Below are 26,374 nucleotides of genomic sequence, written 5' to 3' on the forward strand. Positions count from 1 at the left end.
TGGCCGTGGCAGAGTTTGGTGGAGAATCTGAGGCAGGCTCATCAGGAGTTGAATGTTGTTATTGATCTCATCAACACCGTGAGTTTTCTTAATTTTTTAAAAATATTTTGAAGTGTTAATTATGATGGATTTTATGCTCATTTTGTGCTTTTGTTCAAGATAAAATTTGTAGGTTGAAGCAAATGATGCTGTCACAGTTGCTTGGATGCAGAGGCCGAAGCAGTTGCCTAATGAAGTTTTATCGGATCTCTCGGTGTCTGCGGCTACTAAGCTGCAGTGGCTGCGGGTAATTTCTCAGCATAAAGATTTGATCTTCGTTTTCTAATTTATAAATTTTCTTACATTCCCCTTAAAACAGCTTATTTAATCACTGAGCATGGGGTCATGCTATTTATCCATGTTTCTAAACAATTGACTAGCTTAAATTTGTCCTTTGCTGTCAACTTATCATGAAAAAACCTTACAGAATCGAACACATACACAGACAATAGGCGACATTGATAGGAAGATAGAAGAAGAAGAAGCTGACATGTTTGAAATTCATGGGTATTGTCTTTGTTTTTGGAATGTCTTTGTTTTTTCTGGAGTCCACCAAGAGGAAGAATGTATGATGGGTATGTTCCTAAAAAAAACATAGAAAAATTCTATGGAAATGATAATGACAGTGATGTTGTGAATGGCATGGACTTGGTAGCTGGTAGCTAACACTTTTCAAGATTGGGGTTTATCCTTCCCCGTGATGCAGGAAGATGGTGTATCGAGGAAGTGGAGAGAATGTCAAGCATCACCTAAGGATGTTGTTCAGGATGATAAATATGTAGGGGATTTCAAGTATGGAGAGCATGTAGGTGGGCGTAAAGGTATTGGAAAGTGGTTTTCTTTTAAAAGTTTGAGAATGGATAACATGTCAAGTTTTGTTATTTCGTTTCATTGATCTGGAAAGAGTTGTTTAGGAATTCATTACTATATGCTGCTTTTCCATCTCAAGTTGATAGACTATTGAAAGAGGAGGAAATCAAATTTCATAGTTGAATGGATTTTAGTTGGATGAGAGGTCATGTATGATGTATGGGTCGATGCATTTAAAGAATCAGCAGTCATACAACATTAGATAGAGCAAAAAGTTCGTCTTTACCATTTTTCTCTTCATTTTGGAAGGCAATAGGAAAATTATTTACCAAAACTTCTCCTCGTTAGTTGTGTAAATGAATTAAATTACAGTTTGTATGCAAGTCTACATGCTAATGCATTTTGGTTTTTGGTCATTTGATGTTTGTCATGGAAAGCCCAGTGCTAGTATTACTCATGGATCCGTGAACTCCTTCATCTTTACAGTTCTTGTGCCATTACTCATGGATCCGTGAACTCCTTCATCTTTACAGTTCTTGTGCAGTGGCACATATCAAATAATGCAAATGTATGGAATATGATTTAGTATGCATCTTTCGTGCTCTATATCTAATGTACCCTATTGTGCATGAGATACATGCATGATGCGTGTATGATTGTCTTGGATGTGGTCAGGTAGTCATTCCATTGAGCTTGAGTAATCCCTCTGGTGAGGTTGATCATTAGATTTGATGTGAAGAATGATGAGAAGTTATGCCAAGCATTGGTAACTGCGTTATCCTCATAATTTATTGGAAGTTCATGACTTAATATAAAAACAAATCTTTTGACTTTTGAGGAAGTTACTTTGGGAAAATTTGGAGGTTGCAGACCTAGTTAGGTCAAAATGTTAGCTGGTTGCTCTGGTGTATATGTATGCACGCCTGTGCGTACATACACATGTATTGATTCACATCCACCAAATAGTGGATCACAATCAAGGCACATTTTGAGTTTGCTTCTCGTGGATGGATCTCTACAGTATTTAATTGCTTACATATTTATTTTCCTAATTTTAGTCACCTTACTACATCATATAAATTTGTTGGACTTTCTGACTTCATATTTCTTTTTTGGGCGATGCCTGTCCTGTAGCATCTAGGGAGGTATTTTAAACAATCTTCTAAAGCATTAGACCAGCAGGTCTCAAGAGAAGCCAGATTTTATGGTTCGCTGATCAGGTATATGTTTTTTATTGATTAAATTCATTCATATTGAACTGCATGCATTGCCTTACTTGATGAATCGACAGACTGCAACATAATTGGAAAGTGAAACGACAGCGTTTAATGGGGACTGTTCCAGGCAATGAGAGTTTCACAATTGATCTACAAGATAATTCAATATTAGATGGGCCACTATTGTCTAGGCCATCTTCTTTATCAACAGTTCGAATTGATGAAGACTCTACAGGCATTCTGGCTGTACAGCGGCCACTGAAGTCATGTCATTCTCTATGTCTTGGATTTCTTGGTGCTAATCGAAAACCAAGGAGCTTTACCAGAAGGAAAGTAGATGGGTCAAAAGATCATCTTCCGGAAGATAAGAAAGATGCTTTGACTGACGAAGATGTTAATCAATGTGTGAAAGATACACATTCAACACTTCGTGAGATTCATCAATCTATATTTCAAGAGCAGGTAGTTTATCTAACAATTGTTTATCCAGTGCTTTCTGTGTTCTTTATCACTCATTGGGTCTATTTTTAGGTTTTTGATATGGTGAACCGTGAGACGTGGAATCCCTCCCCAGGAGTTAACATGACTGGGATGCGTGAAGACTTTCTGCGGTTGGCAATTGGTCAAGAGACTTCTATATGCTTGTATCTTGTGCCTTCTGGGAAAGATGATGAGCCTCAAACGGACACATCTATAGGTCAGACCCAAAATGAGGAAAATGGGGATTCACGTTCTGAGCAATCACAGCTGATGGTTATAGATGAGAAACATGATTCAACCAATGTGAAGTCTTCAGGGCTTCCTGATCCAGTCAGTTTGGAAATTTATTTGCAATATCTTTTTCATGAAACTGTTCTAATAAAAGCAAGAGAAAAGCGTTCTCATGGCCTGTCACAAGTTTCTGGTCAGTCTGCAGGCCAAGGTGGTAGTCTTTTGGGTCATTTCTGCTTGACAATAGCTCATAGGATTTTTTCAAAGAAAGTACTTTCCAAGCTGGAAACTCTGGTATTATCTTATCCGAGTTATCTCTGCATGTACTTCTATTGGTCAAGACTGAGAATAGCACAATTTTTGGTTGTTGATTCTATACCCTTACGCTGCAGGTTGGCAGGGTTCCATATCTTCATTTACTCTCTCATCCTACATGGAGTTCTCGAACCTCTTCATGGTCAGTCTCTTTGAAGGTTCCTCAATCAATTCTCCATTCTGGCAGACGAATTAAAGCGTCAGATAATCACGATGCAAAGAGGGGAACCAGGTCACATTTTCATACTAAGGTGGTGGTGAATAATGATCAAATTAGTGTGAGTGCAGAAGGTGCCCCTAGTATCATTGGTTCATTCCGAGGGAATGCTACCAATGTTTGCTCGATAAATAGTTATGGTTGTGACTTGGAAGATCTGCCAATGACTATCTTGCAGCAGGTATGATTGCATATATGGTTCTTTGAGTATGTATTTTTACTCTGGGAGTAAATTCTCTTACGCATATATGGTTCTTTGAGTATGTATTTTTACTCTGGGAGTAAATTCTCTTACTTACATAAGATGTTAGCCTATCGAATGAAGATAAATTCATGCCTAATGACCACAACTCTTCTACACTACACTTAGTTTGAATGTTTGGTTAAGAAATCAACTTGGATCTCTTAAAATAAGCATACTGCCTACTGTAAAAAAATGCAGGTGGGGTCAAACATAACATCATGCATTCAGCATCACAAGTTTTAAGGGATTAAATTTGAAATGAACATTTGATAAGGAAACGAATCTAATGTATAAATCTCATTTTGATTCATTTAGTGTATGAATACCAAAATTTATTGATTCTCTTATATGATCTTCCGAAATGAATTCAAATGAATAACTAGATGAATGAAAATCAAACTAGTTGAGATTTATTTGGTCTACTTCCTCCCCTGACTAGTACATCTGATAGAATCTGAGCATCAAAATTTTTACCTGTAAATTTAAACTGTTACACAGCAGAAGTATGGATGAAAAGCAAGTTTTGACAAAGGGCACAACTGTGCAAGTATTTAGAGCAATTATAGATGCAAAGTAGAAAACTAGATTATTATAGTCAGTATTATTTGTTGCATATTGTTCATACTTCTTATACAAATTTTTTGAATTAAATAGTATGACCAGGCTGTTGCCTTACCACCTAAAAATTCATAGTGAACAATGAGTAGTATTGTGGAAGTGATTGGCTATTTACACTTATAATCAGTTACTAAGAAGATCAACATAGAAGAATATTGTAACTTACGTTCACTTGGAACTAGAGGATGAAAAGTGGATATTTTTCTCAGTACATTGTTTAACAGAAACCACAGAGGAGATTATATACGGGAAGAATTGGCCTATCAACTAAAAGCTATCAGTAATGTTAAAAATTAGGGCCTGACCTGCAGTTTTTTTGGTAAGTTGTCTATGAGATACAGTATTGGAGATAAAATACAGAAAGAGTGAACCTAACTCAAACTGAAAGCTATCAGTAATGTCAAAAATAGGGCCACTCAAGCGGAAACAAGAAAAGCTTGAAAACAGGATGTGAATTCAGCTGAAGATCGATCTGTTTCTGGTATAGGGTCATGTGCGGCTGATTAACAAAATACGTCGCCTGAAGATTGAGAAAAATGTTTGATGAATGGATAAGTGCCTTGAACTAGGCTATAATAAGAAAGGGGTTCTAAATTGTTTTACATTTCAAGATATGAAACTTATGAGCTATACTATTCAACTTTGGGAGGAAATAAATGACCAGAGACATGGATCAATAATTTCCAACATCATTTTAGGCAGGCCTATTGTGGAAGCATTCATATGCTAACCATTACACAAAAGCGCCGAAATTATGATGAAGGTTGAGAATTATAATTTTATACTATTAAACATTCCTCTGTAGATAGAGCGTCCTTTTCATGAAGCAGGACTTTGGTTATGTTAAGCATCAATGCATTTTTTTCAAAATCCACTTTAAACTTCGATATGGTGGGATTTGAACACGGGGTGCTCAGATACCATCTTAAAATCCCTTCTACTACACCAAAAACCACGAAGATACAGTGAGGGTTGAGGGTTTTGGCTTTTTATGCTCCAGAAAGTGAGAAGATACACGGAGAAACTACACACTATCCCCTGCCTGCTATGTCAATTCGGTGTAAACCCTTTCTAAAGATAATTACTCAAAGAAATCCTCAAGTCATTTCACATCACTTCCATTATGCTAACTCCCCTTTCTAACCAGGTTGCTAGTCAAGTTATCCTTTGGCTTCACGAAGAGGCTTCAGTAGTCGGTATGAAAGCAAGTCAAGACTTCCTAAGCCTAAAATTCAATCTGGACCAAGGCGAGACCCTCAGCCTAGTCGCTCACATTGACCCACACGATGTCCGCGGGTGCATCTCATGGTGGCTCATTGTCGACCACGGTTCCTCAGAGGAGGGGCAGTTATCGGCAGAAAATGGTGGATCGGATTACAGAACGTTCTTAGGATACTTGACTCTTCAAGTTCTGTATTCTACAGTGATGGATTTAGTGAGCTTCTGTAGTGCTGGTGGAAGCTACTGATGTTGTTTTGATTTTGTAAATTGAATTTGTTCGTGTTGTAGAATAGAAGGAATCAGAGGTCAAACTGTGTGGTTGTAGGAAAGCTGGTAATACGTTTGATTATTTTGTTTGGCATTTTTATTTGTATTTGATAGAGTAGGAATCTGCAATTTTTAAATTTTGAAGCTGATTATGGTCTCCTAACAATGTATTTACCTCGGGTCATGATTTTACAATATTTTTGTGGGCTTATTTTCACTTTGATACCCTCAAGTGTTATTTTAGCACTTTTGATACTCGAAAGTTTCAACCCCATTTAGTTTGATACCTGAAACTAGTTTCTTAACTCTTTAATACCCCAAGGTTTTGATCTCATTTTATTGTGATATCCTGGTCAAAATTTTGTTAGGGGTTTTTTTTTTGTTAATTTTGTATTATTGTTTAGGAACAAGGCACGATGGATCTAAGTATGTCATACGCTGAAGGCGTCTTACAAATTTAACGAAGATAATTTAAGAGAGGATCTAACCGAATCTGTATAGGGGATCAAAGTGAAATAGAGTTATAACTTTGTTGTACCAAAATGTTAAATAAATACGTTAGGGTATTAAAGTGAAGTTAGATGCAAAGTCATGGTATCAAAGTGTGAAAAAATTTCTGTGAAAATTCGGTTTATTCTTAATAAGGCCTCCGAAAGACAAAGCCCAGCCCAAGTTCCCGAACGTAACGAACAGCTGAAAATGCACCAGCGTCTCAGATCAACGGTCGAAAATTGATCGATCCCACGCTACAAAATCCAACTCATTTCCCCCCACCCCTCCCCCTCTCTTCGAACCTCTGTTTTATTTCTGCTCCAAATTCTAGGGTTAGGGTTTTAGAGTTCTAGGGCTCTCTCTCTTTCTCAGCGATGAAGATGGAGGAGATCACGGACGCAGTAGGGAGCCTCAGCATCGGGGATTCTCACAAGAAGAACAGGATCCCAGCGATGAAGATGGAGGAGACCACGGACGCAGTAGGGAGCCTCAGCGTCGGGGATTCTCACAAGAAGAACAGGATCCAGGTCTCCAACACCAAGAAACCCCTCTTCTTCTACGTCAATCTCGCCAAGGTTTGCGACAAATTTCGATCTCCTCCTTTCTTCTCTCTCTAAATTTTCTGGGGCTTCGATCTCATGTTGCTTTATTGTGCATTTGTTTGTAGAGGTATATGCAGCAGCACAACGAGGTCGAGCTTTCTGCTCTTGGGATGGGTATCACTCTCTCTCTCTCTCTCTCTCTCTCTCTCTCTCTCTTTTCCTCAGTTCAATGTTGTGTATTTGATCATTTTCTATAAATTAGCCGTAATTTTGCATGCATTGCCTTGGGGGTTATTTTGACAACTTCACTTGTAGGACGTTGTGATTTTAAAACAGAAAGTTCATTACTTTAAAATGGGTCATAGCACATCTTTGTTATGCCATTTATGATTATTACTTTGTTTCTAGTGATCTGAGCGGCTTACGTATTTGTGTGTGAAGCAAACTTATTTAGATATTTGATGTTTCTGTAACAAATATCAGATCTTTTTCCTTGTCTTTTATATATTTTTGTTAAATATTTAAAATGCAAAATGTACTTGCCAATTGTTTGTTGAAAAGATATGGAGCCAAAAAATAAAGAGCTATCATGCGTCAAGCAATGTTTTGGAAGGCATTAACATTCGTTAAGTCCATTAGCAAGAAGAAGGAAAACAAAGAAAATAATGTTCTTTCTTTCTCTTTATTTGTTCTTCGCATTCTCTCTTCTCCTTCAGCTGTGTCTGTTGATAGAAGCAACGTTTGGCGCCTCTACCTAGCTACTACAAAAGAAAGAAGAGAGGATTTGAGTCTCGATGGTGGCCATAGAATATAAAGAAAATAAGAGAAATAAAAAACAAGATGTCAAATTAAGACAACTTTTATAGTTTTATGGAAGTGTCAGCAATGGTGAGAGGAGCTTTGTTGATGGTCAAGCCTAGTGTTCATTGATTCGGAAAAGGAGGATTTATGGTAGGAGGAACCAGTTGCACAGCTAGGAATTTGAGCAAAGGGTCCAAAAAATAAGTAAACAAACAAATAAATTTTTCTGCATGATTGATTAACAATTAGACATCATTATATAACAAGTCTTTTTGAAAATTTACTATTTACTTTAACATTCTTTTTCCTTTGTTTCTTAAACTTGTTTCATGACATGTTCCTCATCAACGTTGTAAGATATATCTTTTCAATATAAGGCACCAACAATCATTCGTATACTCATCTTCCATCCCGTTTCAAATGTCATTGTTAATAATTTTCGCTGTGAAAATGCTTTTTCAAAACCTTCCTCGCAAAGGGCTAGATTAATGCTAACTTCACCGGTTTTTGCACCAAAGGATGTGAAATATTCATTTGCTGCTTCATACGATCTATTTCAAAAAATCTTTAGGATAAAACTTGGCCAATCAAATCAATTTTCCCTTACCGTACGAAAACAAATTGTTTTGTTGAAGACATGTCATACAAGAAAGCAACTCCAAATTACTATTATCAAAATGTATTGAAATATTCAATGTGATAGTGATGAAGATTTGTAGGCATTTGAGCTCTACACTTTGGTATACCATAACAAAATCATATCCCATATTCAATATCGCTATCTCATGCAAAATACAAAAAATGTTAAAATTACACTCCTAGTAATTTGCAGTCTATAGTGTGCCCACTGTTTTAAATATCGGCCGATAATCGATATTATCGGCCGAGTTATCGGATTTGGGAGCTCTCCGATAGGATAACTTGGATTTTTAATCGGTTATCGTTTTTGGCAAGTTATCGGGGAGTTATCGGCGTTATCGGTACTTATCGGCCGATAAGTAAGGTTTTTTTATCGGGATTATCGGCCGATAAGTAAGGCTATGCAATCAAATGGTTTCATCGTGCGGTCAAGATGCAAGTTTTGCTTTCTACAATTGGTTAGTGATTCTAAACATGATGATTTACATTTTGGTATGTTTATATTTCATTAAGCATGGTTAGATTACATTTTTTAGTTATTATATTATATATATACACCATCTAGTATATCACTTCGATAAATACTACTTATCCCCGATATATCCCCGATTTTCGCTATCTGATAAGAATTTTGGCCGTCCGATAAATTCCTGATAACCGATATTTAAAACCTTGAGTGTGCCAAATCATTTTGATCTAAGAACCCAAGTCCTAAAACAATGCTTTAACCAAGGATCCAGTTTTTTATCTTCATGACATGAAGTGAGTTATTTACCACCCAATGTTCTAAAAAACGGTTTGGGGACCGCCTAGGCTGGTGCTTAGGCGGAGGCGATGCCCAGGCTGTGTTAAAAACCCACCCTGGAGCAGCCAATCTTAGGCGCTAGGAGCACCTAAGTGGGCGTCTAGAACTAGGCGGACCGATTAAGCGGTCCGCCCAGCTTTCCAAGAAAAAAACCCATTAGCCCATTTTTGTCCAGCCCAAAAAGTTAAAACCCAAACAATGTTTTTGTTTAAACCAAATCCTATTACAAATATCCAAAACCAAGCCTAATTTCAGCCCAAACCCAAACCCAATTCATAAACAACCAAACCCAAATCTTCTAAGTTCTTTCAAAGCCGTCATTGTGATTTTCTCCCTGCTCTAAAGCAGTCGAAGCCCCCTCCGAGCTCTCTGCTCTGTAGCTGTCGAAGCCCTGTCCGAGCGCTCCTATTGAAGCCATCGAAGCCCCCTCAAATCCCTCACGTCACTGCTGTCGAAGCCCCCTCAAATCCTCTCGTCAAAGTTGTCGAAGCCACTCAAATCCTTCTTGTTGAAGCTCTTGAAAGTAACTAGTATTGGTTTCCTTTTCTTCTTTTCTTCTTTTCTCTTCTTTTTTAGTTTGCTCAAAGCTTGTCAAAGCTGATGCACTGCTAATTCTTCTTTCCTACAAATTAAGGGAATGATACAAAGAGATGACTCAGATTCAATGTTGTAAAAAGCGACAAAAAGCGGGTCTATCACGACGCGAATAGCGGAAGCGGGGCATCAGCGCTACGCTTAAGGCATTAGCGCGTGCTTAAGCGGTAAAAACCGCTTTGTGTTCGAATTGTGCGGTTTAGCGGGTTTTAGTGGTTAAAAACGCTAATACCGCTATTAACCGCATCAAGTTTTAAACAAGAATTGCCCCCGAACCCGACCCGAACCCGACCCGCCTAAACTTAAACCCCTCAGTTCCCGAACCTGTGTGCCCTAGCCGCCTCTCACATACTCCCAAGCTCCCTCAGCCTCGCCTCTCCCCCTTCGTCTCCAACCTCTAACCTCTGAAGAAAACCCCATTAAAGAAACTCTCACCCTCCCTCAGCCTCGCCTTCCTCCGCCTCCACGACAATGAGGCCCTCTCCTTCGCCTCCAACGACTCCCTCTCCCTAGCGACGACTAACCTCCAATTCCAGCAATGACAACCTCCAAGCTCCAGCGACAATTTTCAGCGTCGACAACCTCCAGTTCCAGCGACGACAAGCTCCAACTTCCATCGACGTCCAACGGTCCAAGCGCCTCCTCCGACAACTTCCAGTTCCAGCGTCGACATCTTCATCTCTGTTGCCAAGGCTTCGTTCGTAACAGAGAAACATGTAATCAACTCCTCTTAACTAATTATGATGCAAATACTTAATTGTACTAGCCACTAAGTCTGGTTTTGCGAGAACGTCAAGCTTTAATGCCATTTTGGCCTGTTTATATGGATGTTTATATATCTTTGGTTGGTTTATTGCATGTTTTTGGATGTATTTTAGATTAAGTAGTGTTGAATTCTGATTCCTCTCGATTCTTAAAGCTGATCTCTTATTGAATGGATAACGTACTAGTTCACATGAATAATTTTAACAAATCTGGAAGGGAAAAGAAATTGACTGAACTTTTTTAAACCTCCTTTTGAGAAAATTTCTTTCTATGCAATGTCGAGATGGCTTGAGTTTAGTCCTCCAATGTGAACATGTTCTGATCGTACTTTGTTAATATTATGTAATTATTACACATCTATTTCATGTTTAGGCATCAAGTATGCATTTATAAAAATTTTAGATTTTTATATGATTTTCTTATTATTTAGAATATTTAAATATATTTATATTTGACCGCTATTTGATCGTGCGCTATTTGCCGCTATTTTGCCGCAATAGCATGAAATAGCCTTAGCGGCACCTCGCCGTGACGCCCCGTGATCTGCTATCAGCAACCTTGCTCAGATTGGTGTATCATTTTTGTGTCAATTTCTTATGGTAACTATTAATTGGGCTTTATTTAATTTGTTTGAACATCAAGAACGTAACTTGTAAGTGCTAGCAAAAAGGTTAGTAAGTGATTAACTCAATAGTACAAAGGTTGTATTTGCAACTCAATGTTTTAATTGTGTCTTTGTCCCTGACATCAACCCTTCAACGTCCAGACCCTTATCCCTGCTAGAAATTTCAACGACTAGGCCCTTATCCCTTCAACTTCATTTTCAAGCTAGAAATTTCATTAGATCCTTATCCCTATTTTTGATGGATAGCATATGTGTTGGTATTTAGTATTTATGCATATTTGCAACTCAATATATATGCTTGAAGTTTACAATTAAAAAAATAAAAAAGAAAAAGAACGCCCAGAAACCGCTTAGGCCCCCGCCTAGGCATCTAGGCGCCTAGAGGGACCTAACGTTTAATGTAACACTGTTACCACATTTGTGGTTACAAAGAGTACTCCCACGCCAATCCCTACATTTAGCAAAGCTCAGCAGATAAAATATATGACATAAATGCTATGCAATAAATAACATATTTGGCTTTCATGAAGTAAAAAAACACGGGCAGCTCAAACCATAGTCATCAATACACTAATCCTCATTGAAGTAAAACAACACAAGAACACAGATTTGACTAATCTAGACACTATAGGGAGAGGAAGAGACAAAGGTAACATGTTTTATTATTTCAAGTGGTGCTAAGGTCCTTCGGCCTTGGCTCCGTTCCTGGGAGCAACTGTCAGAGAGGATCGGGGTTTAGCTATGATAATAGATAATATAATTCTTCTTGAGATTTAAGATTTGTTTGATACAACTAGTTTGTATCTCATGTTTTAACTAAATCCAAATTTTTAATATACATGTTTGGTTAGGTATTTTTGCAACTCCAAATGGATATTGTAAGAAAAAATAAATAAAAAATGAGTTGTCACCTTATTCAAATCAAGGACTATTCCAACATCATGAGTTGAAACTGTGGGTGTGTTAGTAAGGAGCTGTTTGAACGATAAATGTATTACTACATCATGCACTTCCAACTCTAGTTGTTGGAACACACCTCAATTTGATTGCAATAACTCCTATATTTTTAGCCTATTCGTTTTTGCAATAACTTTTTGGTATTGCAACAACATTCTCAATGAAACATATATATTAAAATTTGGATATAGTTAGAACAACATGGAGTCTGGAGATTCAATTAATGTCCAAACCCTACATGATGTTGTAAATGTTCTCGTTCAACTATTTCTAATTAAATACAACCTTAAAGTAGTGGCTTGCTATGATGGACTTGGTACAAGTTTAAACTCATAATCAATAAAACTAATGTTTTTCATAGTCATGAGACTTGTTGCTTTTTAGAACAATTAACTGTATTAATAAAGTGCATCATAAGTAGCGCAACATTCAATTGTTCTTTGACTATGCAACCTATTGATTCCATTAAACAAAAAAGAAAAGTTTTTTTGGGTCGGATATGGTTACAAGGATTGTGTTGATATCTAGCTTGATTAACCACAGTGCATGAAATAGTTGAGGGTATGCACTAGTGTACACTTTGATTAACCACGGTTTATATCCAATCCTATTAGGTAACATTATAGTTGTAAGTATTTGGTTGTGGGTATGCACTAGTGTACACTTTGTTATGCTACACATTCCAAGTTATACCAAATTTGTGCGACTTTACTGGCTAGAAACTCGTTTCAAGTTGCTCCCCTACAACATATGTGTGGGACCTCGTCTCGATATACTAGTGTATATATAAGAGGGCGAAACTTTTCTTAAGAGAGTAGGGTGTAAGACCCGTTATCCACCGTTACGGCAATCCAACGCTGTTGAATACTTCTGTTAGAAATTGAAATAATAATTTCTATTGATTAGGAATTTTATCAAATGAACCAACAATTTATATTATTTTTCTTAACTACATTGTTTTTGTGTTTTCTGTAAAAAGGCACAAACTAATGAACTTCTATTTTATATTTCTATCTACAAAATTCACATAAATATAATGTACGTGCAACTAAGTGAGCAGATATTCTTCTATTAGTCAAACCAATCAAATGGATGTAGGCCCGTGTGCATTCTCTAGTTTTGTCTATTACGAATCTGTAGTTGTTTGCTATTAGCCAAGTCCAATTTTGATTTCGGCCCAGTACCAATTGAGTCCTATTCGTGCATTACATATATGATCAATTAAACCCTTACCTTATAATTCTAGCGACTACTTTTTCTGTTCGAAAAATATAGAGAGGAAACCGAGTGAATAAAGAGAGAGAGAGAGAGGGAGAGGGATCTCCATCATCAACGTTTTATCACTCTCTTCATCAAGCAAGAGTCAATGGTCAACGGTCGCCATGGAAGAGTATGGATCTTAGCTCATGGGATAAAGCTTGGATTTTGCTCAAGAAGTCAGTAATATCTGATGTCGGATTTGATTATGACCTAAGGCAAATATCAAACTTGATTATCAAATTCTTTTGATTCCTCTTATTCACTACGCATTATACATTCTCTAGTACCCAAGTCACATGTTCTTAATTTCTATGTTTTATTAAATATTCGATCTTTTCATGTATCGAATTGATATATAGAAATTAGAAGATTGTGGAATGTAGGTTTAAGTATATTGCTAAGATTATAATTTTGATAAAATATCTCAGATAATTATCTTTGTGCTAAAGTTAGTCTCATATGATAATTTTATAATATATGAACGTGATCATAATATTTCTTTGTATCGGTCCCTAGATTAAGATTTTGACATCCTAACCCTAGACCCCTTGATTTGCAAAGTTATAAGCTTGTAAAGTATAATGTAGACCTCATATATGAGAGTTTGACAACTTTGCAGGTCAAAAATTATGATACACCCTTTGTACCCTTAAATACTTAAAGAGATAGTGTAGAGGTCTTAGACAGCCAGCTGCACTAATAGATCATGTAGCAAAAGTATGCCAATACAAAATATAAACGGGCTTAAAATACCGTACCACCTGACCGACTCAATTGTGCTCATTCGGCTCAAATTGCCCAACAGAAGACAATTGAGTTACATGGTTAAACTAACCAAGCTAAAACATAAATTAGCAGGCTGGAAATGAAGTGATAGTCAGCTGAAAATAGAGCAAGCCGGTTTTGTAGAGAATCTAAGAAAATAAGGCTCAGCTAGCTATCTCTGTCGCGCTACGGCTGCTCGACTTCACTGCCACGCCGTTTCTTCACTGATCTTGCTCAGTCTTCTCGTATCTTCTTGTATGCTGTTAGGGGTTGAAAAAGTACAACTTTTTAACACTTATGGGAGGAAAGGGGTCTAAGGTTTGAATGTTAAAATTTTAGTCCAAGAACCAATACAACGACAAATTGTGATCAAGGTCAAATGTATAAAACATATCGTGCGAGGTTAAACTCTAGCACAAAAATAACTATCTGAAATATTTTATCAAAATTATAATCTTAACGATATAATTTTCCTCGGTCTTTTGATCTCTATCTAACACTTTGATATATAAAAAGTTCAAATATTTAATAGAACACAAAAATTAAGGATATATAATTTGGGTTCTGCGGCTTATGTATAATGTGCAGAGAATAAGAGGATTCAAAGGAATTAATAAGTAAGTTCCATGCTAGCCTTAGGTCGGAATCAGATATGACATCGGATGTTAATGACTCCTTGAGCAAAATTTGAGCTTTATCCCTCAAGCAAAAACATGGCAGCCATTGATTCCTGTTTGAGATGAGGAGACCGATGAAACACAAATGATAGAGATCCCTCTCTTTCTATTCTCTCGGTCACCTATCTTTGGAATTTTTGTACAGAAAAAAAAGTAGGGTCGGCAGAAGTATGATGTAAGGATCTAATTGATCATATATCTAATCCGCGGTATAGGATACAATTAGTGTTAGTCGAAACCAAAAAGTGGACGATTGCAATCAAGTTTGGATTTTGTGATGGACTAAATTAGAAAAAGCACATTGGTCTGCACTCGTTTGATTGACTGAATTAATAAAAGGATACGTGCTCACGTAGTTGCACTTACATTATATTTATGTGTTTTTAATGTGTTGTGAGGAACCTTCATTTGGGACTAGCCAAATAAGCCCTAGGGCTTGGGTCCCACTTTCGTAGTCCAGGCTAGGTGAATAGCACAAGTATTGTATTGCTTATTCTTAATAATTAGAAATTGAGGATAGACATGTCATAGACACAGATCAACCATTGGCCTTAGGAGCCAACACCCCAAGGCCCAACCTCTAGGCCAATTGTGTGGAGTTATTTATGTGAACTCTAGGTAGAAAGGAATATAAAACAGAAGTTCATTAGTTTGGGGCTCTTTACACAAAACATCCCAACAATAAAGTCAAACAAAATAATATTTTTGATGGAATATTTGATGAAATCTATAATCAATAGAAATTATTATCTCAATTTATAACAGAAATATTCAAGGGCACCGAATTACTACAACGGCGGAACACGAGCCTTACAATAACTTTTCATCATAAACACATGACACTATAATATACATTGCATATCAAATCCCTGCTTATTATCAAGTACCTACCCCCCCCCCCACCCCCCCCATCATTTGCTTATAGAATACAGCAGCCATAAACAAGACTGTATTATTTTTTTTCATTTTGTTTTTCTACAGACCTACTTTTCCTTAAATTTTTTAGCATAAAGAGTTACCACAGGTTTTATTCATAATAGACAATATTTTCACCTTCAGTTTTTAATTCCCAAGTTACATTCTGGATTTCGAACAGATTTTTAGAAACTTACTGCAGTTTTACCTACTGGAAGTTTGGGATTTTGCAATGATTATTACATGCTATTCTGAGGAAGGAAAACAGAAAGTACGGGGTCGCTGGATTTCCTAAATCAGCTACTATTTGTTTTTCAACTTTTTTGTTTTAAAATTGTGATACATTTACTCACTGGAATATGTTATATTTTAGATGCAAAATCATATTATTTTCCAAGCATTGTATTTTCTGGAGCTGAAAACATATTAAATTCATTTTGTTTAGACGCTTATTGATACAGCATAATGCTACTTCACCTGCTAAAACAGTAAGAATTGCAAAACAATAAGAATTGCGAGCTATGCCTCCTTTAATTCAAGATCATGAACAACAATACTGTTGAATTATGCAGCACACGATGTAATTCCACCTAACATCAACATACAAAGAAATTTCAGTGTTAAACAATGTAGAGGGCAAGGTTGAAAGTATTGGTGATACCTCATGTGTTCACCATATCATTCTGATCTATATGCTCACTGATCGATATTGCCAATACTGGCTAAGGATGTCTAATACATGTTGATATTATGTAGTAACAACTACTAGTATCTTGCGTGGCATACGGTGATCATTCTTTTTCAATACGTGATCAACGTTTGTGATCTATATTCACCATAACCTGTTGCTTCTTTTTTGAAATTACCTCTTTTGCTTGAACAAACTACTTTTGGTTTTGAATTTCTAAAAAAATCACTATTATACCTTATAAGTTAGTATTAAAGAAAGAACTGTCATTGGTAGCATTCATATTGTTGCGCACAATTGATTTTTATAAAAAAAAATCGTTTTAGATACTTTATGTACATTCAGTTATTACGCTCACGTTCGCATGCATCATGAGGAGACGGCATGCATTTGAAGCGCTGAGCTTTGGGTTCAATATTATAGTCAGACTTCAGGGTAGCTTTACTTAAAGCATGAGCAGCAAAATGTGTTTTACTCATTGACTGCTTGTTAATGTTGAATTTGCAGATGAAGTGCAAAATCAGAAATTTAGTAGTAAAGTATATAAGGCTGAATACCATCTTCTTTCTTTCTCCAGAGACTGAACTGAAAGTTTTGAATGTTATGTTGAAGAGCATATGATACAATTTTCAAGAATATAATTACACGTACTATTGGTTTTCTCATCTCTGAAACTTGGTTTTCCCTTCAGCCATCTCGACAGTCGTCACAATTGCCGAGATTCTCAAGAACAATGGACTTTCTGTTGAAAAGAGTAAGATTCTGTTCTCATTTCCCTTTTATGTGGAAGCTAGTTCATTTCAAATACCTTTTTCTTACGAAAGATTCTCCTGCAGAAATCACCACTTCTACAGTTGATATGAAGGACGAATCCAGAGCGCGACCCATCCAGAAAGCTAAGGTCGGTATATTCATACATCTGTCTAGATGGCTTGCATGTTAATACGCAAACAAATGCGGTCTGTGGTACTAATTCAGACCCCATTTATGGACCCAGATAGAGATTTTGCTAGCCAAATCAGACAAGTTTGATGAGCTAATGGCTGCTGCGGCGGAGGAACGAGAAGCAGCAAATGGCGAGGAGGTGTGAACTTAGAAAAAAAAAAGGCGGTAAGCTTTTCTTTTAGCAAAATGGCTGATTGAGAAGTAAGGCCTCGTGTTCACTGTAGAAGTAACTAACACCCCCCCTACTTTGTTTTATGTTTAGAGACCACCTACCTAATAGAGAGGTATTCGCTTTGTAGACTGATTTATATGTTTCATATCTTTAATATTTCCTGATCTTCTCCAATTCTTTTGTTTCCTGGTCCAAAGTGCTATCATTATTTTTGTTAACGAATAATGCTGGTACTTGATGTATTTGATATGATTTGTGGTACACTGACACATGTTAACGTGATGGGTTTTGAAGATAAATTTAGTTTAAGCCAAATGTCAAAATTTTAAAATTTAGTAAACAAAAAAAAAACAGACAATTGTTCACAGCTTTGTAATAGCAAAACACAACACTATATGACCATACGTGGGTGCAGTCTCGAGCAAAATAGTATGAGCGCGTGACAGCAAAAGCAAAATGATATTTATTATTCATAGCTCTATAATCAGATCAACATGTATGAGCACCGAAGGGGAAATATAACACCATATCAAATCTCCAACATCCAAATACTCTATTCAGCATATTTTTAACGCACACGGATCAACTTTGAATACGAAAAGAAGATGATGTTACCCTCCCTCATGGTTAGAATTGATTTGCAAATTAACATTAGCATTGATAACATCTAAACACTCTTATATATCAAACAAACACGGAAGTTTGGGAATCACTCCTCATCCGTAATGATGTGTTTCTCGAGGTAATCTGAATTAATTCTATCTCATTTGTGTAAAGGAAACCATTTACCATTTACATGAATCTTTTCTCTTTGTAAATCTTCATGAAAGCAACTTCGCTAAGGGGCTGTTTATTTGCTAAAAAAAAAGAGAGAAATGAAGGATTTGAAATCTGACAACAGAGCCACATAGTATTTTGATTTCTACCCATTTCCAATTCTGGAGTTTGGTTCGCTAAGTGGTTTAAAGAAATGGGGGGCTGAAATGGGGTGACACGTTAGATTTTTAAGAAAACCTATTTCAGAGCTTTTGGGCCTGAAATAAGTGAGAAATGTCTCGTCGCTGATTATAATATTGCTCAAAGCACTGTTGAAACGACGGTGAAACGACGGCGGGAAGTGAAAAGTGAAAAGGGAAACAATATAATAAGTTCGGAAGTATATGAAACATCAAGATTTTGGTGTTAGTCATATAGTCTGCTCTCCTAATGGACGGAAAAGGGGCGCTTGCTTCAGCTGCTTAATATTCTTCTTGTTTAATATAACAATCGATCAAAAATATTAATCTATACTTAAAATTTTTTTCAAGAAAATAGGCTTGAAAACAAAAGAGAGAGATCCAATCTCTAAGCAGGCTTGGAAATATATTCGCTACTGGACGAAACCACCAGTTCGAGATTAACCCTTAAAATTTACTTGTTCCGCTCACTTCCGAGGATCCGGAAGGGGCCCACGAGGTCATCTGGGCCACTAAACCCGTGTGTGCAGTTTTGCACAAAACGCCTCCAACCGTTTGTATTTGCAAACAAGCCCCTTATGACCTATACATACCTATAAAGAAATATAATCTAAAGCCTACCATAAGATTGGTTCCTTAAAAGCTCATGTAAATCTTTCTATAAAAAAGTTTTCAAAGCTTTTAGTTTACTTTCTATTACTCATTTTTTGTATTATGCCCCTTTTTTATTTTTTTGAGAAAAGGTCTTACGCTCATTTTTTTTTGATGGAAAGGTCTTACGCTCATTTAAATGATTACCTCTCATAATACCTATAGGAATTTCATAATGAATCTCTTATCTACAATATATTAAAGAAAGTGTGGAAAAAAAATGCTTATATATTACTCTGCGTTTACAAGAGGGCCTCAAGTTTAATATGGATATGATGTGCTTTAAGATGAAAAGATTAAGTTGATGAAGATTTTGTCAAAAGAGGAGGAAGTCCACATGAGGGCCTAAGTAAGCTTTCCCAACTTTTCTTTAAAAAATAAACGGATTTGAACTTAAATAAACGGCGCTTAATTAAAAATTTTGTTCAATATTAGAAGAATATATTAGCTAAAAACCACAAAATGATCTACCTTTACAAGAGGGCCATCAGAGAGAGCAAAATTTCAGTATGTTTACAAGAGGGCCTCAAACTAACAAATATAGATATAATGTGATTTAAAATGAAAAGGTTCAATGAAGAATTTAACGAAGTTTGATTTTTTTTAAAAGAGGACGGAGTCTAAATGGGTCCGTAAATAAATTTCCCCAAAATTTTAAAAAAACAAATGGTGCTCTTAAAAGAAAAGAAAATATAAAATGCTATATTTACGCGCCAGGTAGGGGTCGAACCTACGACTTTCTGCTTAGGAAACAGACGCTCTATCCACTGAGCTACAGGCGCAAACTTATCGTATAAACTAAAGTGCACTATATATAGTATATTAATATAACAACCATTTTAGAAAATTCGGAGGAGTGAAAAACTTTCACTCAATAAATCTACCATCCGAAATCAAACTAAATGGTAACAAGTTCACCTCTCCATTACAAAAAAAATAGTAGAGATACCACTATTTTTGATCTCAATCATTGATTACTTAGTAGGTGGTCGTAATACAATCTAAATCTAACACTCATCATAGCCCCGTGTATTGCATTCATTCCTAATTTACACTCAAAGAAAAAAAATCACAACCACTAACTAGATAATTAATGGTTATGATTATGTAGTGATCCCTTAACTACTTTTTAGATAGTGGAGAGGATCCGAATCCAGTTTCAAAAGCACAGTACTATAGAAGGTTTATTTGCGATTAGTTCATAAAGCTATTTGATGAGTCAACTTGAGAGCAGAATTAAGTCACAAAGACGTTCATTAATATTGTAGTGATTTCCTAGCGCCCGCGACAAGCAGCACTTTCAAAGATTTGAGGTAAAGAGAGATCAATGGAAGGGTGAACTGCAGGTTGAGCTGCCCCCTGCTCCAAGACTCTGTTTATGATATCTCTGCGCAAAAGAGAGATATTACAATAAAATAATTACGATATCTCCCGAGTATAGACAACCACATGTCCGAAGGAATGTGTAATCATTTCGTTCTTTTATTTTTTTTTATTTTTTTACGTTCTTTAGCATATTCAGGACTTTAATTCTATTCTTATTTATATGTTTTATAGTGTATATTCATTACTTTGTAGTGTCGACGTCGACTTCTTTTATGCTTTGTAGCGTAAATTTATTTCTTTGCTCTTTCATTTTATGCTTTAATTTGCAATATGGGTAGCTGATTCTTGTAGAAATTCTAGGCTTAGATCAAACTAGTTTAATTTCCTTTTGGGTTTTTGAATTGCTCTCTTTGTGCTTAAAATGATTTTGCTTAGGATAATCAACTAGAGAACTAGTTAATAGAAGAAGAATTTGGTAAGCTTCACTTATTTTAAATGATTTGATAGTTTATGTTTTTTCAATTCTAGGGTTACTATAAAGTTGTTTATTTCTTTTCATGAGTAGTATTTTTGCTTGAATTTGTTTTGATAGGTTATGCTTATCTTTAGCAACTTGATAGTCTATACTTGATAATTCTAAACGATATGAGAATAAAAAGAGAATAACTCTTAAATTTAAATTTAAATTAACTAGTGAGTTCAATGCTAGATTGCTAGTCTTCTCACTTGATTTCATACATCTTTTATTTGCATCTTATTTTGATTTAATTTTATTTGTTTTTCTCTTCCTCTCACTCTTCCCTCTTATTTTAGCCTTTTTTCGTGACAAACCCTCAACACAACCAACCTTTATATTACACATTTCAAGAATCCACTTAGGAATTTCTTTCTAATACACTTCTTCCTTGTGGATCGATATTTTTATACTGTAACTTAATTGTTATGTACTTACAATATTGATCTTGTGGTCGAAGCGATTGTAGCAGTCAATTGCACAGGTGGCCAGGGTTGCTACAGAGCTGGCATCGCACTTTCGCTCAAGTTTGAAGATTTTTGGGGAAAAAACTTTGAGATATCAAAGTTCAAAGTAAGGTAAATTTTTACAAATAGCACAAATAAAAAATAAATTTAAAATCATAAAAATACAATAAATGAATACCACAACATGTTAGTAAATTATAGGGAGTCTTTTTTTTTAGGATAGAATTTGATACTTTCTATATTTTTTTGTAATTCTAGTATTACTAGGAGTCTTATTTGATATTTTCTATTTTTATAATTCTAGTCTTACTAGGAGTCTTATTTGTTTTTCTATTTAAGAAGAGTTATGTAACCCCAAAGGAGAATAACTTTTCATCAATAAAATTTCTCTTTTCAATATTTTCTTCGTGGATTCGAAGTTCTTCGTGGATTCGAAGATCGTTCTTTGTGGATTCAGAGAACACCCTTGGTGGATTCCGAGGTTATCACTTCCGCGCTGCGTCAGCTACCAATAGTTAAGTCTAGCGGATAAAACAATAAGTATACAACGAAACACAAATTATCAATACGCTACAACTTCAATCAAATAAATAATTAACAATCACTTCAATCTTCAATCACTGCAACATGTCTATAAAACTATCTATACAGGGGTTAAAGTGAGTTAACCCTCCATAATTTGTCAAGCATAAAAAATATAGAAGGGTTAAACTAACCCCTCTAGAGGGATTAAAATGAGTTAACCCCTCAAAATGAGCATAAAAAATATAGAAGGGTTAAACTAACCCCTCTAGAGGGATTAAAATGAGTTAACCCCTCAAAATGAGGGGTTTACTAATACTCCTATTTAGAAGGATTAAGAGTTAACCCTTCTAATTATAAAGAAAATAGTCAAAATCATTGTTATTCCCAAACACTAAAACTGATCACACAATGACTAAAATAAAACTTATTTAACGGGTTAATAATTTAGTCCTTCAGATTATCGAATGAGCAACAACATCAAATATATAATTAACAATCGCTTCAATCTTCTTCAGTCACTGAAACATGCCTATAAAACTATCTGACGAGTCAACGCTCCGGCTCCGATGACCTCCATTAACCAACCAGTTACCCTCGGAGACGTAGGAAGAGGAAGGATATATGCCGTTACTCATGAACTGAGTCATTATAGCCGGCCGGGCCTTGACTCTCACTGGAATATTCCTGCGACGGCCTGGCGTGAAGTCCCGAACGTCCTCGGCCTCGGGTTTGCCGGTGAGACGCTGAACTAGAGCCATGAACTCACTGGCCTCCGCATGGATCACTTTGGGCGGGACTAAGTAGATGATTGCAGGCTTTTTTTGGATCTTTTTTTGGGTCGTTAGAGATGTTGAGGCCATGCTGGTCGATCATGCGCTTGGGGTTTGGAGTCTGTGGATTTCTTTTGTTTCTGGGTTCTGTTTGGTTTAAATAGGAGCGGAGGGAAAAGGTTTGACAGAGACCTCGGCAAAGTCAAAAGCCGCTAGCTAGGTATTAAGCTTATAGTAAATGGTTGCATGTGGGAGGAGAATAAGTCAATAATAAGAGTTTATTTAATTTTTTGACTTTAACATGCGTCTGCAGCTTGAGGTATTATACCAACGTCTAGATTTTTAAAGGCTTTTTCCGTTTAATAACAAAACTTTGAAATCATATGAAGAGTCTTTCATGGTTTTAAGTTAATTCTAACATGATCCTGTAATTGTTGTTTGTTGGTGCGTTGAATCTAGATTGCTATGATACCATCAAAGTATAGATCTCCAAATATATGAGGGCTTCAAACTTATAGCTAGTACGGATAATTCTACCCTCATATGAATAGAAAAAAAACTGAGGAACAACTAGAATATATAACAGAAATGAAAAACTGAATAAAAAAATTATAAACAGAGACTAGGGAACTAGATTAACTATAATAAATGACTGAGAGATTGATTCGTTTAGCACGTACCTGAGTTCAGTAGATATATGATTCCATGAAAGGGTCTTTAATTCTCATATTCAAATTAAATCTACATAAATGAAAGAAACAATAAAACGATATAAAAAGTTCTAATTCTCATAAAACATATGAGTGGGGACAGAAAATCGATCTCGATTATATGCATGTATGCATGCACGCATGCATACATAGCATATTTTCAACACTTAACTTACATGACGAATTTGTCTGCCTCGTACGCTTGATCTGCTGCCCAAGTATGTAAGGTCGAAATACTTGGACTCTCAACAACCTCATGACAGAGAAGTGGGGAAAAACATAATGTATTTCAGATAGGAATGAACTTGTCCGCGACTCATGACTACTCCTACGTCACAAAAATATACGCCAACAGTGTGGTGATATGAACCTAAAATTGTTGATTGTTGACATAAGATGGAAGATGCCGTAAGATGGCCTGACCTTGAAAACTGATACGCACCACCCAAAGACCAGATCATTTGTTCGCCATGGAATTTACATGTCTGGAGACTGCAAGCCATTACTGCAAGATCTTTCAAAAATTTTGAATTGACGATTACCAAAATTGAAAATGCGACCGCACGCTAGATTCTTGATTCGCCGATAGAAGTCGTGAAATTCCGAAAAAAATGGTCCATTGTTCTATTGTGTCGACCTAGACGAGCCAACGGTTTAACATTCATCCAAGAAACATAATAATCTCTAAAAGCATCCAAGCAATCTTTTTAGCTGAAGAATTACCTATAAATCTTGCAACTTGGCAATGTACTTCATTTGTTGTTTAGCGTATATTACCACCACCTGCATCAAAACTACGCGCTTGTATTTACAAGCAACGAAATCAACGAAAAAAAGGGCCAAATTTCGAGAAACCCTGAATCTCACTAAAAGTTTCTTTTTTTTGCCCAAAAAAAAAATATAATTGACTTCGTATGGTTGCACTTTTCCAGTAAAACAACCTTAATTAAGAGAGAAAATAAAAGATAAATCGACAAGGACTATAAACGATACCATCCAGAAATGAATCAGATGCAATATCCTAATAAGATGAAGACGACCATTCAGTTAACATACAAATAAAGAAAGAACAGCAAAATCGGCCATGCGCAAATACTGAAATTTTAGATAATCAGAAAATGTTGTGAAATGAACCAATAATATCGAATATTGCTCACACAGAAAAATGCATAACACCAAAATAAATGATTGATAATTCGCGACATGCCTTCGAATCAGTCCCGGACCACTAACAACAAACCTCCTTCAAATCTTGGAGGAAGCTGAATCTTACACACTCACTAAGCAAAGGCAGTAATTCAATGATAAAAAAAAGGAAGAAGATTCACTCAACAAACAGGACCCTGCGATATAACCTCAGTTATAGAATGGATTAGCTAGATCAAGCCCCCGAAGCTAACGGCATACTGGTTGACTGTGACGTCATAGGTGAACCTATACTAACAAGTGGTCTTTGCTATGGAAAATCACAACCGAAATCAACTTGCAACGCCCCGGGGCGCGGCTACCGTTGAGGACCCCACTGAAGGCAACTCGATGTTGGCTAAAGTCCACTGCCAAATGCTAAGCACAGTTCATCTTGGGGCACATGGACTATCCTATTTAAGGCCACTAACATTTCTTCACCAATCCGCATGCGGGAACTAAAAGGGTTGGTCACAAACCTGAATAGGCAGCATTAGTTAGAAAGTATTAGTTGGGACCCAGGTGAAGAAAGGAGGAGACCCCCTGAAGAAAGAGCATTTCATCGATACAGAACAACTCAGCAAAACACAATGTACATGCTAATCCTTGCTTAACTAAAAATCTGAGCAATACTGTAAAGGCAGAAAGACGAAGACGCCCAAGCACTATAAATCTATTCCGAGACGAAGTCCCATGGCAGCAGAGGGTCAATGCCGGTGACGAGTGCACTTGTGACACATCACGAGACAAGTTAGTAATACTATGCGCAGATCCAAGTCACAAAACCTGTGAATTAGGACACTTGAGATGGTGGAATCCATTGCTCAGAAGAAGAAAGAGAACACAAATTTAGCGGACGAAGTTCCCTTTTTGCGGATTCATATTCAATCTTGACAATAATACAATTGGTAGCAAACACGTGAAGCACACGAGTACATCTCTACTTGCCATCTGATGCGTTAATTTCTGGCCATAGGCAGATCTCAAGAAGAAGAATTACCGGAGAGAATTGAAAGAAGAAGAGAAGAGAATAGAGAATGATAGACAGAGATAAAGAATTATCAAAGATAGGAAGAAACTTGATTATTCATGTCATATCATATTCCATGATACGACACTTAAAGTATTTATAACATCTGTAAGGGATATTCAGTCTGTGCAACGTGCAACAGCAACAGTGCTGGAACAACTGTAGACAGAAGTAAAGCAGAATATGACATTTAGTACATACAGTTGATTGTACTATTTATTACAAGTAGTGTGATCTTTATGCTCTCTTTCCTTTTGCATTCAAGTCCAACTATTTGTGTAATCAGTTGCAAATATCAGACCATGTGCTTCAAACTGAACCTGCACTTAGCCTATTCAAAATGCTCAATATGTCGCAGCACTGACAACTTCGCCACCCTAAATTGGACCTAAGTCTCAAGTCAAAAGTGAAACTTCTGACTAATTCCCAGTTAAGACTCCCAAGTAAGAATCCTCAATCTGGATGTTGATTCCATTTGACTAGAATTCTGGGAATCAAGTGTCCTCCCATTTAATCACTGTCCTCAGAAGTCTGTCAATAACTGTTCAGAGTCATCATTATCAGACATGTAAAGAAGGAGATCATCTTAGAAGTAGCACCTCATTTCACTCATTTTCTTCAGCTGAGATGCATGAAAACAGAAGATGGATTTTAGACTGAGGAGGCAATGCAATTTATATGCAACTAACCAATTTTATCCAAAATCTGGTAAGGATAAGTATAGGAGAAAGTTTGAATGGGTTTTGCAAGAAGGATACACCAGTTGCTGTAGGGTTGTAATTTGAGAAAACCCATCTCATAAGCCACACATCTACAAAACTTCTGAACGGCAGATGGTGTCCAAGCATATTCTAATCATTTGCCTCTGGGTATAGCTTTCCAAAACGCGTCTCTAAGGAGTTCAAGTAATATCTGCTAGAAAACGAGATTCACACAACA

At 36.4% G+C, this 26,374-nt stretch overlaps 2 protein-coding genes and 1 non-coding gene across 3 annotated transcripts in view; 2 read left to right on the forward strand and 1 right to left on the reverse strand.

Annotated features, from left to right (window-relative positions):
- LOC109835683 (mediator of RNA polymerase II transcription subunit 17) overlaps nt 1-5,876 on the forward strand; it is a 6,310-nt gene extending 434 nt beyond the window's left edge. The window contains 7 exon segments of the mRNA XM_020403676.1: nt 1-78; nt 173-286; nt 1,984-2,069; nt 2,141-2,528; nt 2,598-3,071; nt 3,170-3,490; nt 5,319-5,876. The exon segment at nt 1-78 is cut by the window's left edge and continues 30 nt beyond it. Coding sequence (XP_020259265.1) covers nt 1-78; nt 173-286; nt 1,984-2,069; nt 2,141-2,528; nt 2,598-3,071; nt 3,170-3,490; nt 5,319-5,639 — 1,782 coding nt within the window. The 3' untranslated portion in view covers nt 5,640-5,876.
- On the forward strand, nt 6,429-17,543 carry LOC109835684 (uncharacterized protein At2g34160-like). Its single transcript, XM_020403678.1, has 5 exons — nt 6,429-6,726; nt 6,819-6,867; nt 16,876-16,938; nt 17,021-17,085; nt 17,182-17,543. The coding sequence occupies exons 1-5, from the start codon at nt 6,526-6,528 to the stop codon at nt 17,272-17,274; spliced, it is 471 nt and encodes a 156-aa protein (XP_020259267.1). The 5' UTR covers nt 6,429-6,525; the 3' UTR covers nt 17,275-17,543.
- On the reverse strand, nt 19,618-19,690 carry TRNAR-CCU. The gene has a single exon. It is a non-coding gene; the product is annotated as a tRNA-Arg (tRNA).

This window comes from Asparagus officinalis, chromosome 3, assembly GCF_001876935.1.
Source record: "Asparagus officinalis chromosome 3, Aspof.V1, whole genome shotgun sequence".
Lineage (NCBI taxonomy): Eukaryota > Viridiplantae > Streptophyta > Magnoliopsida > Asparagales > Asparagaceae > Asparagus > Asparagus officinalis.

Bases quoted from the DNA above. Each gene is read 5' to 3' on its own strand.
- LOC109835684 (XM_020403678.1), top strand. From the start codon at position 6,526: ATGAAGATGGAGGAGATCACGGACGCAGTAGGGAGCCTCAGCATCGGG. The intron at 6,868-16,875 runs GTATCACTCTCT...TTTTCCCTTCAG, and splicing joins GCTTTCTGCTCTTGGGATGG to CCATCTCGACAGTCGTCACA. The intron at 16,939-17,020 runs GTAAGATTCTGT...ATTCTCCTGCAG, and splicing joins TGGACTTTCTGTTGAAAAGA to AAATCACCACTTCTACAGTT.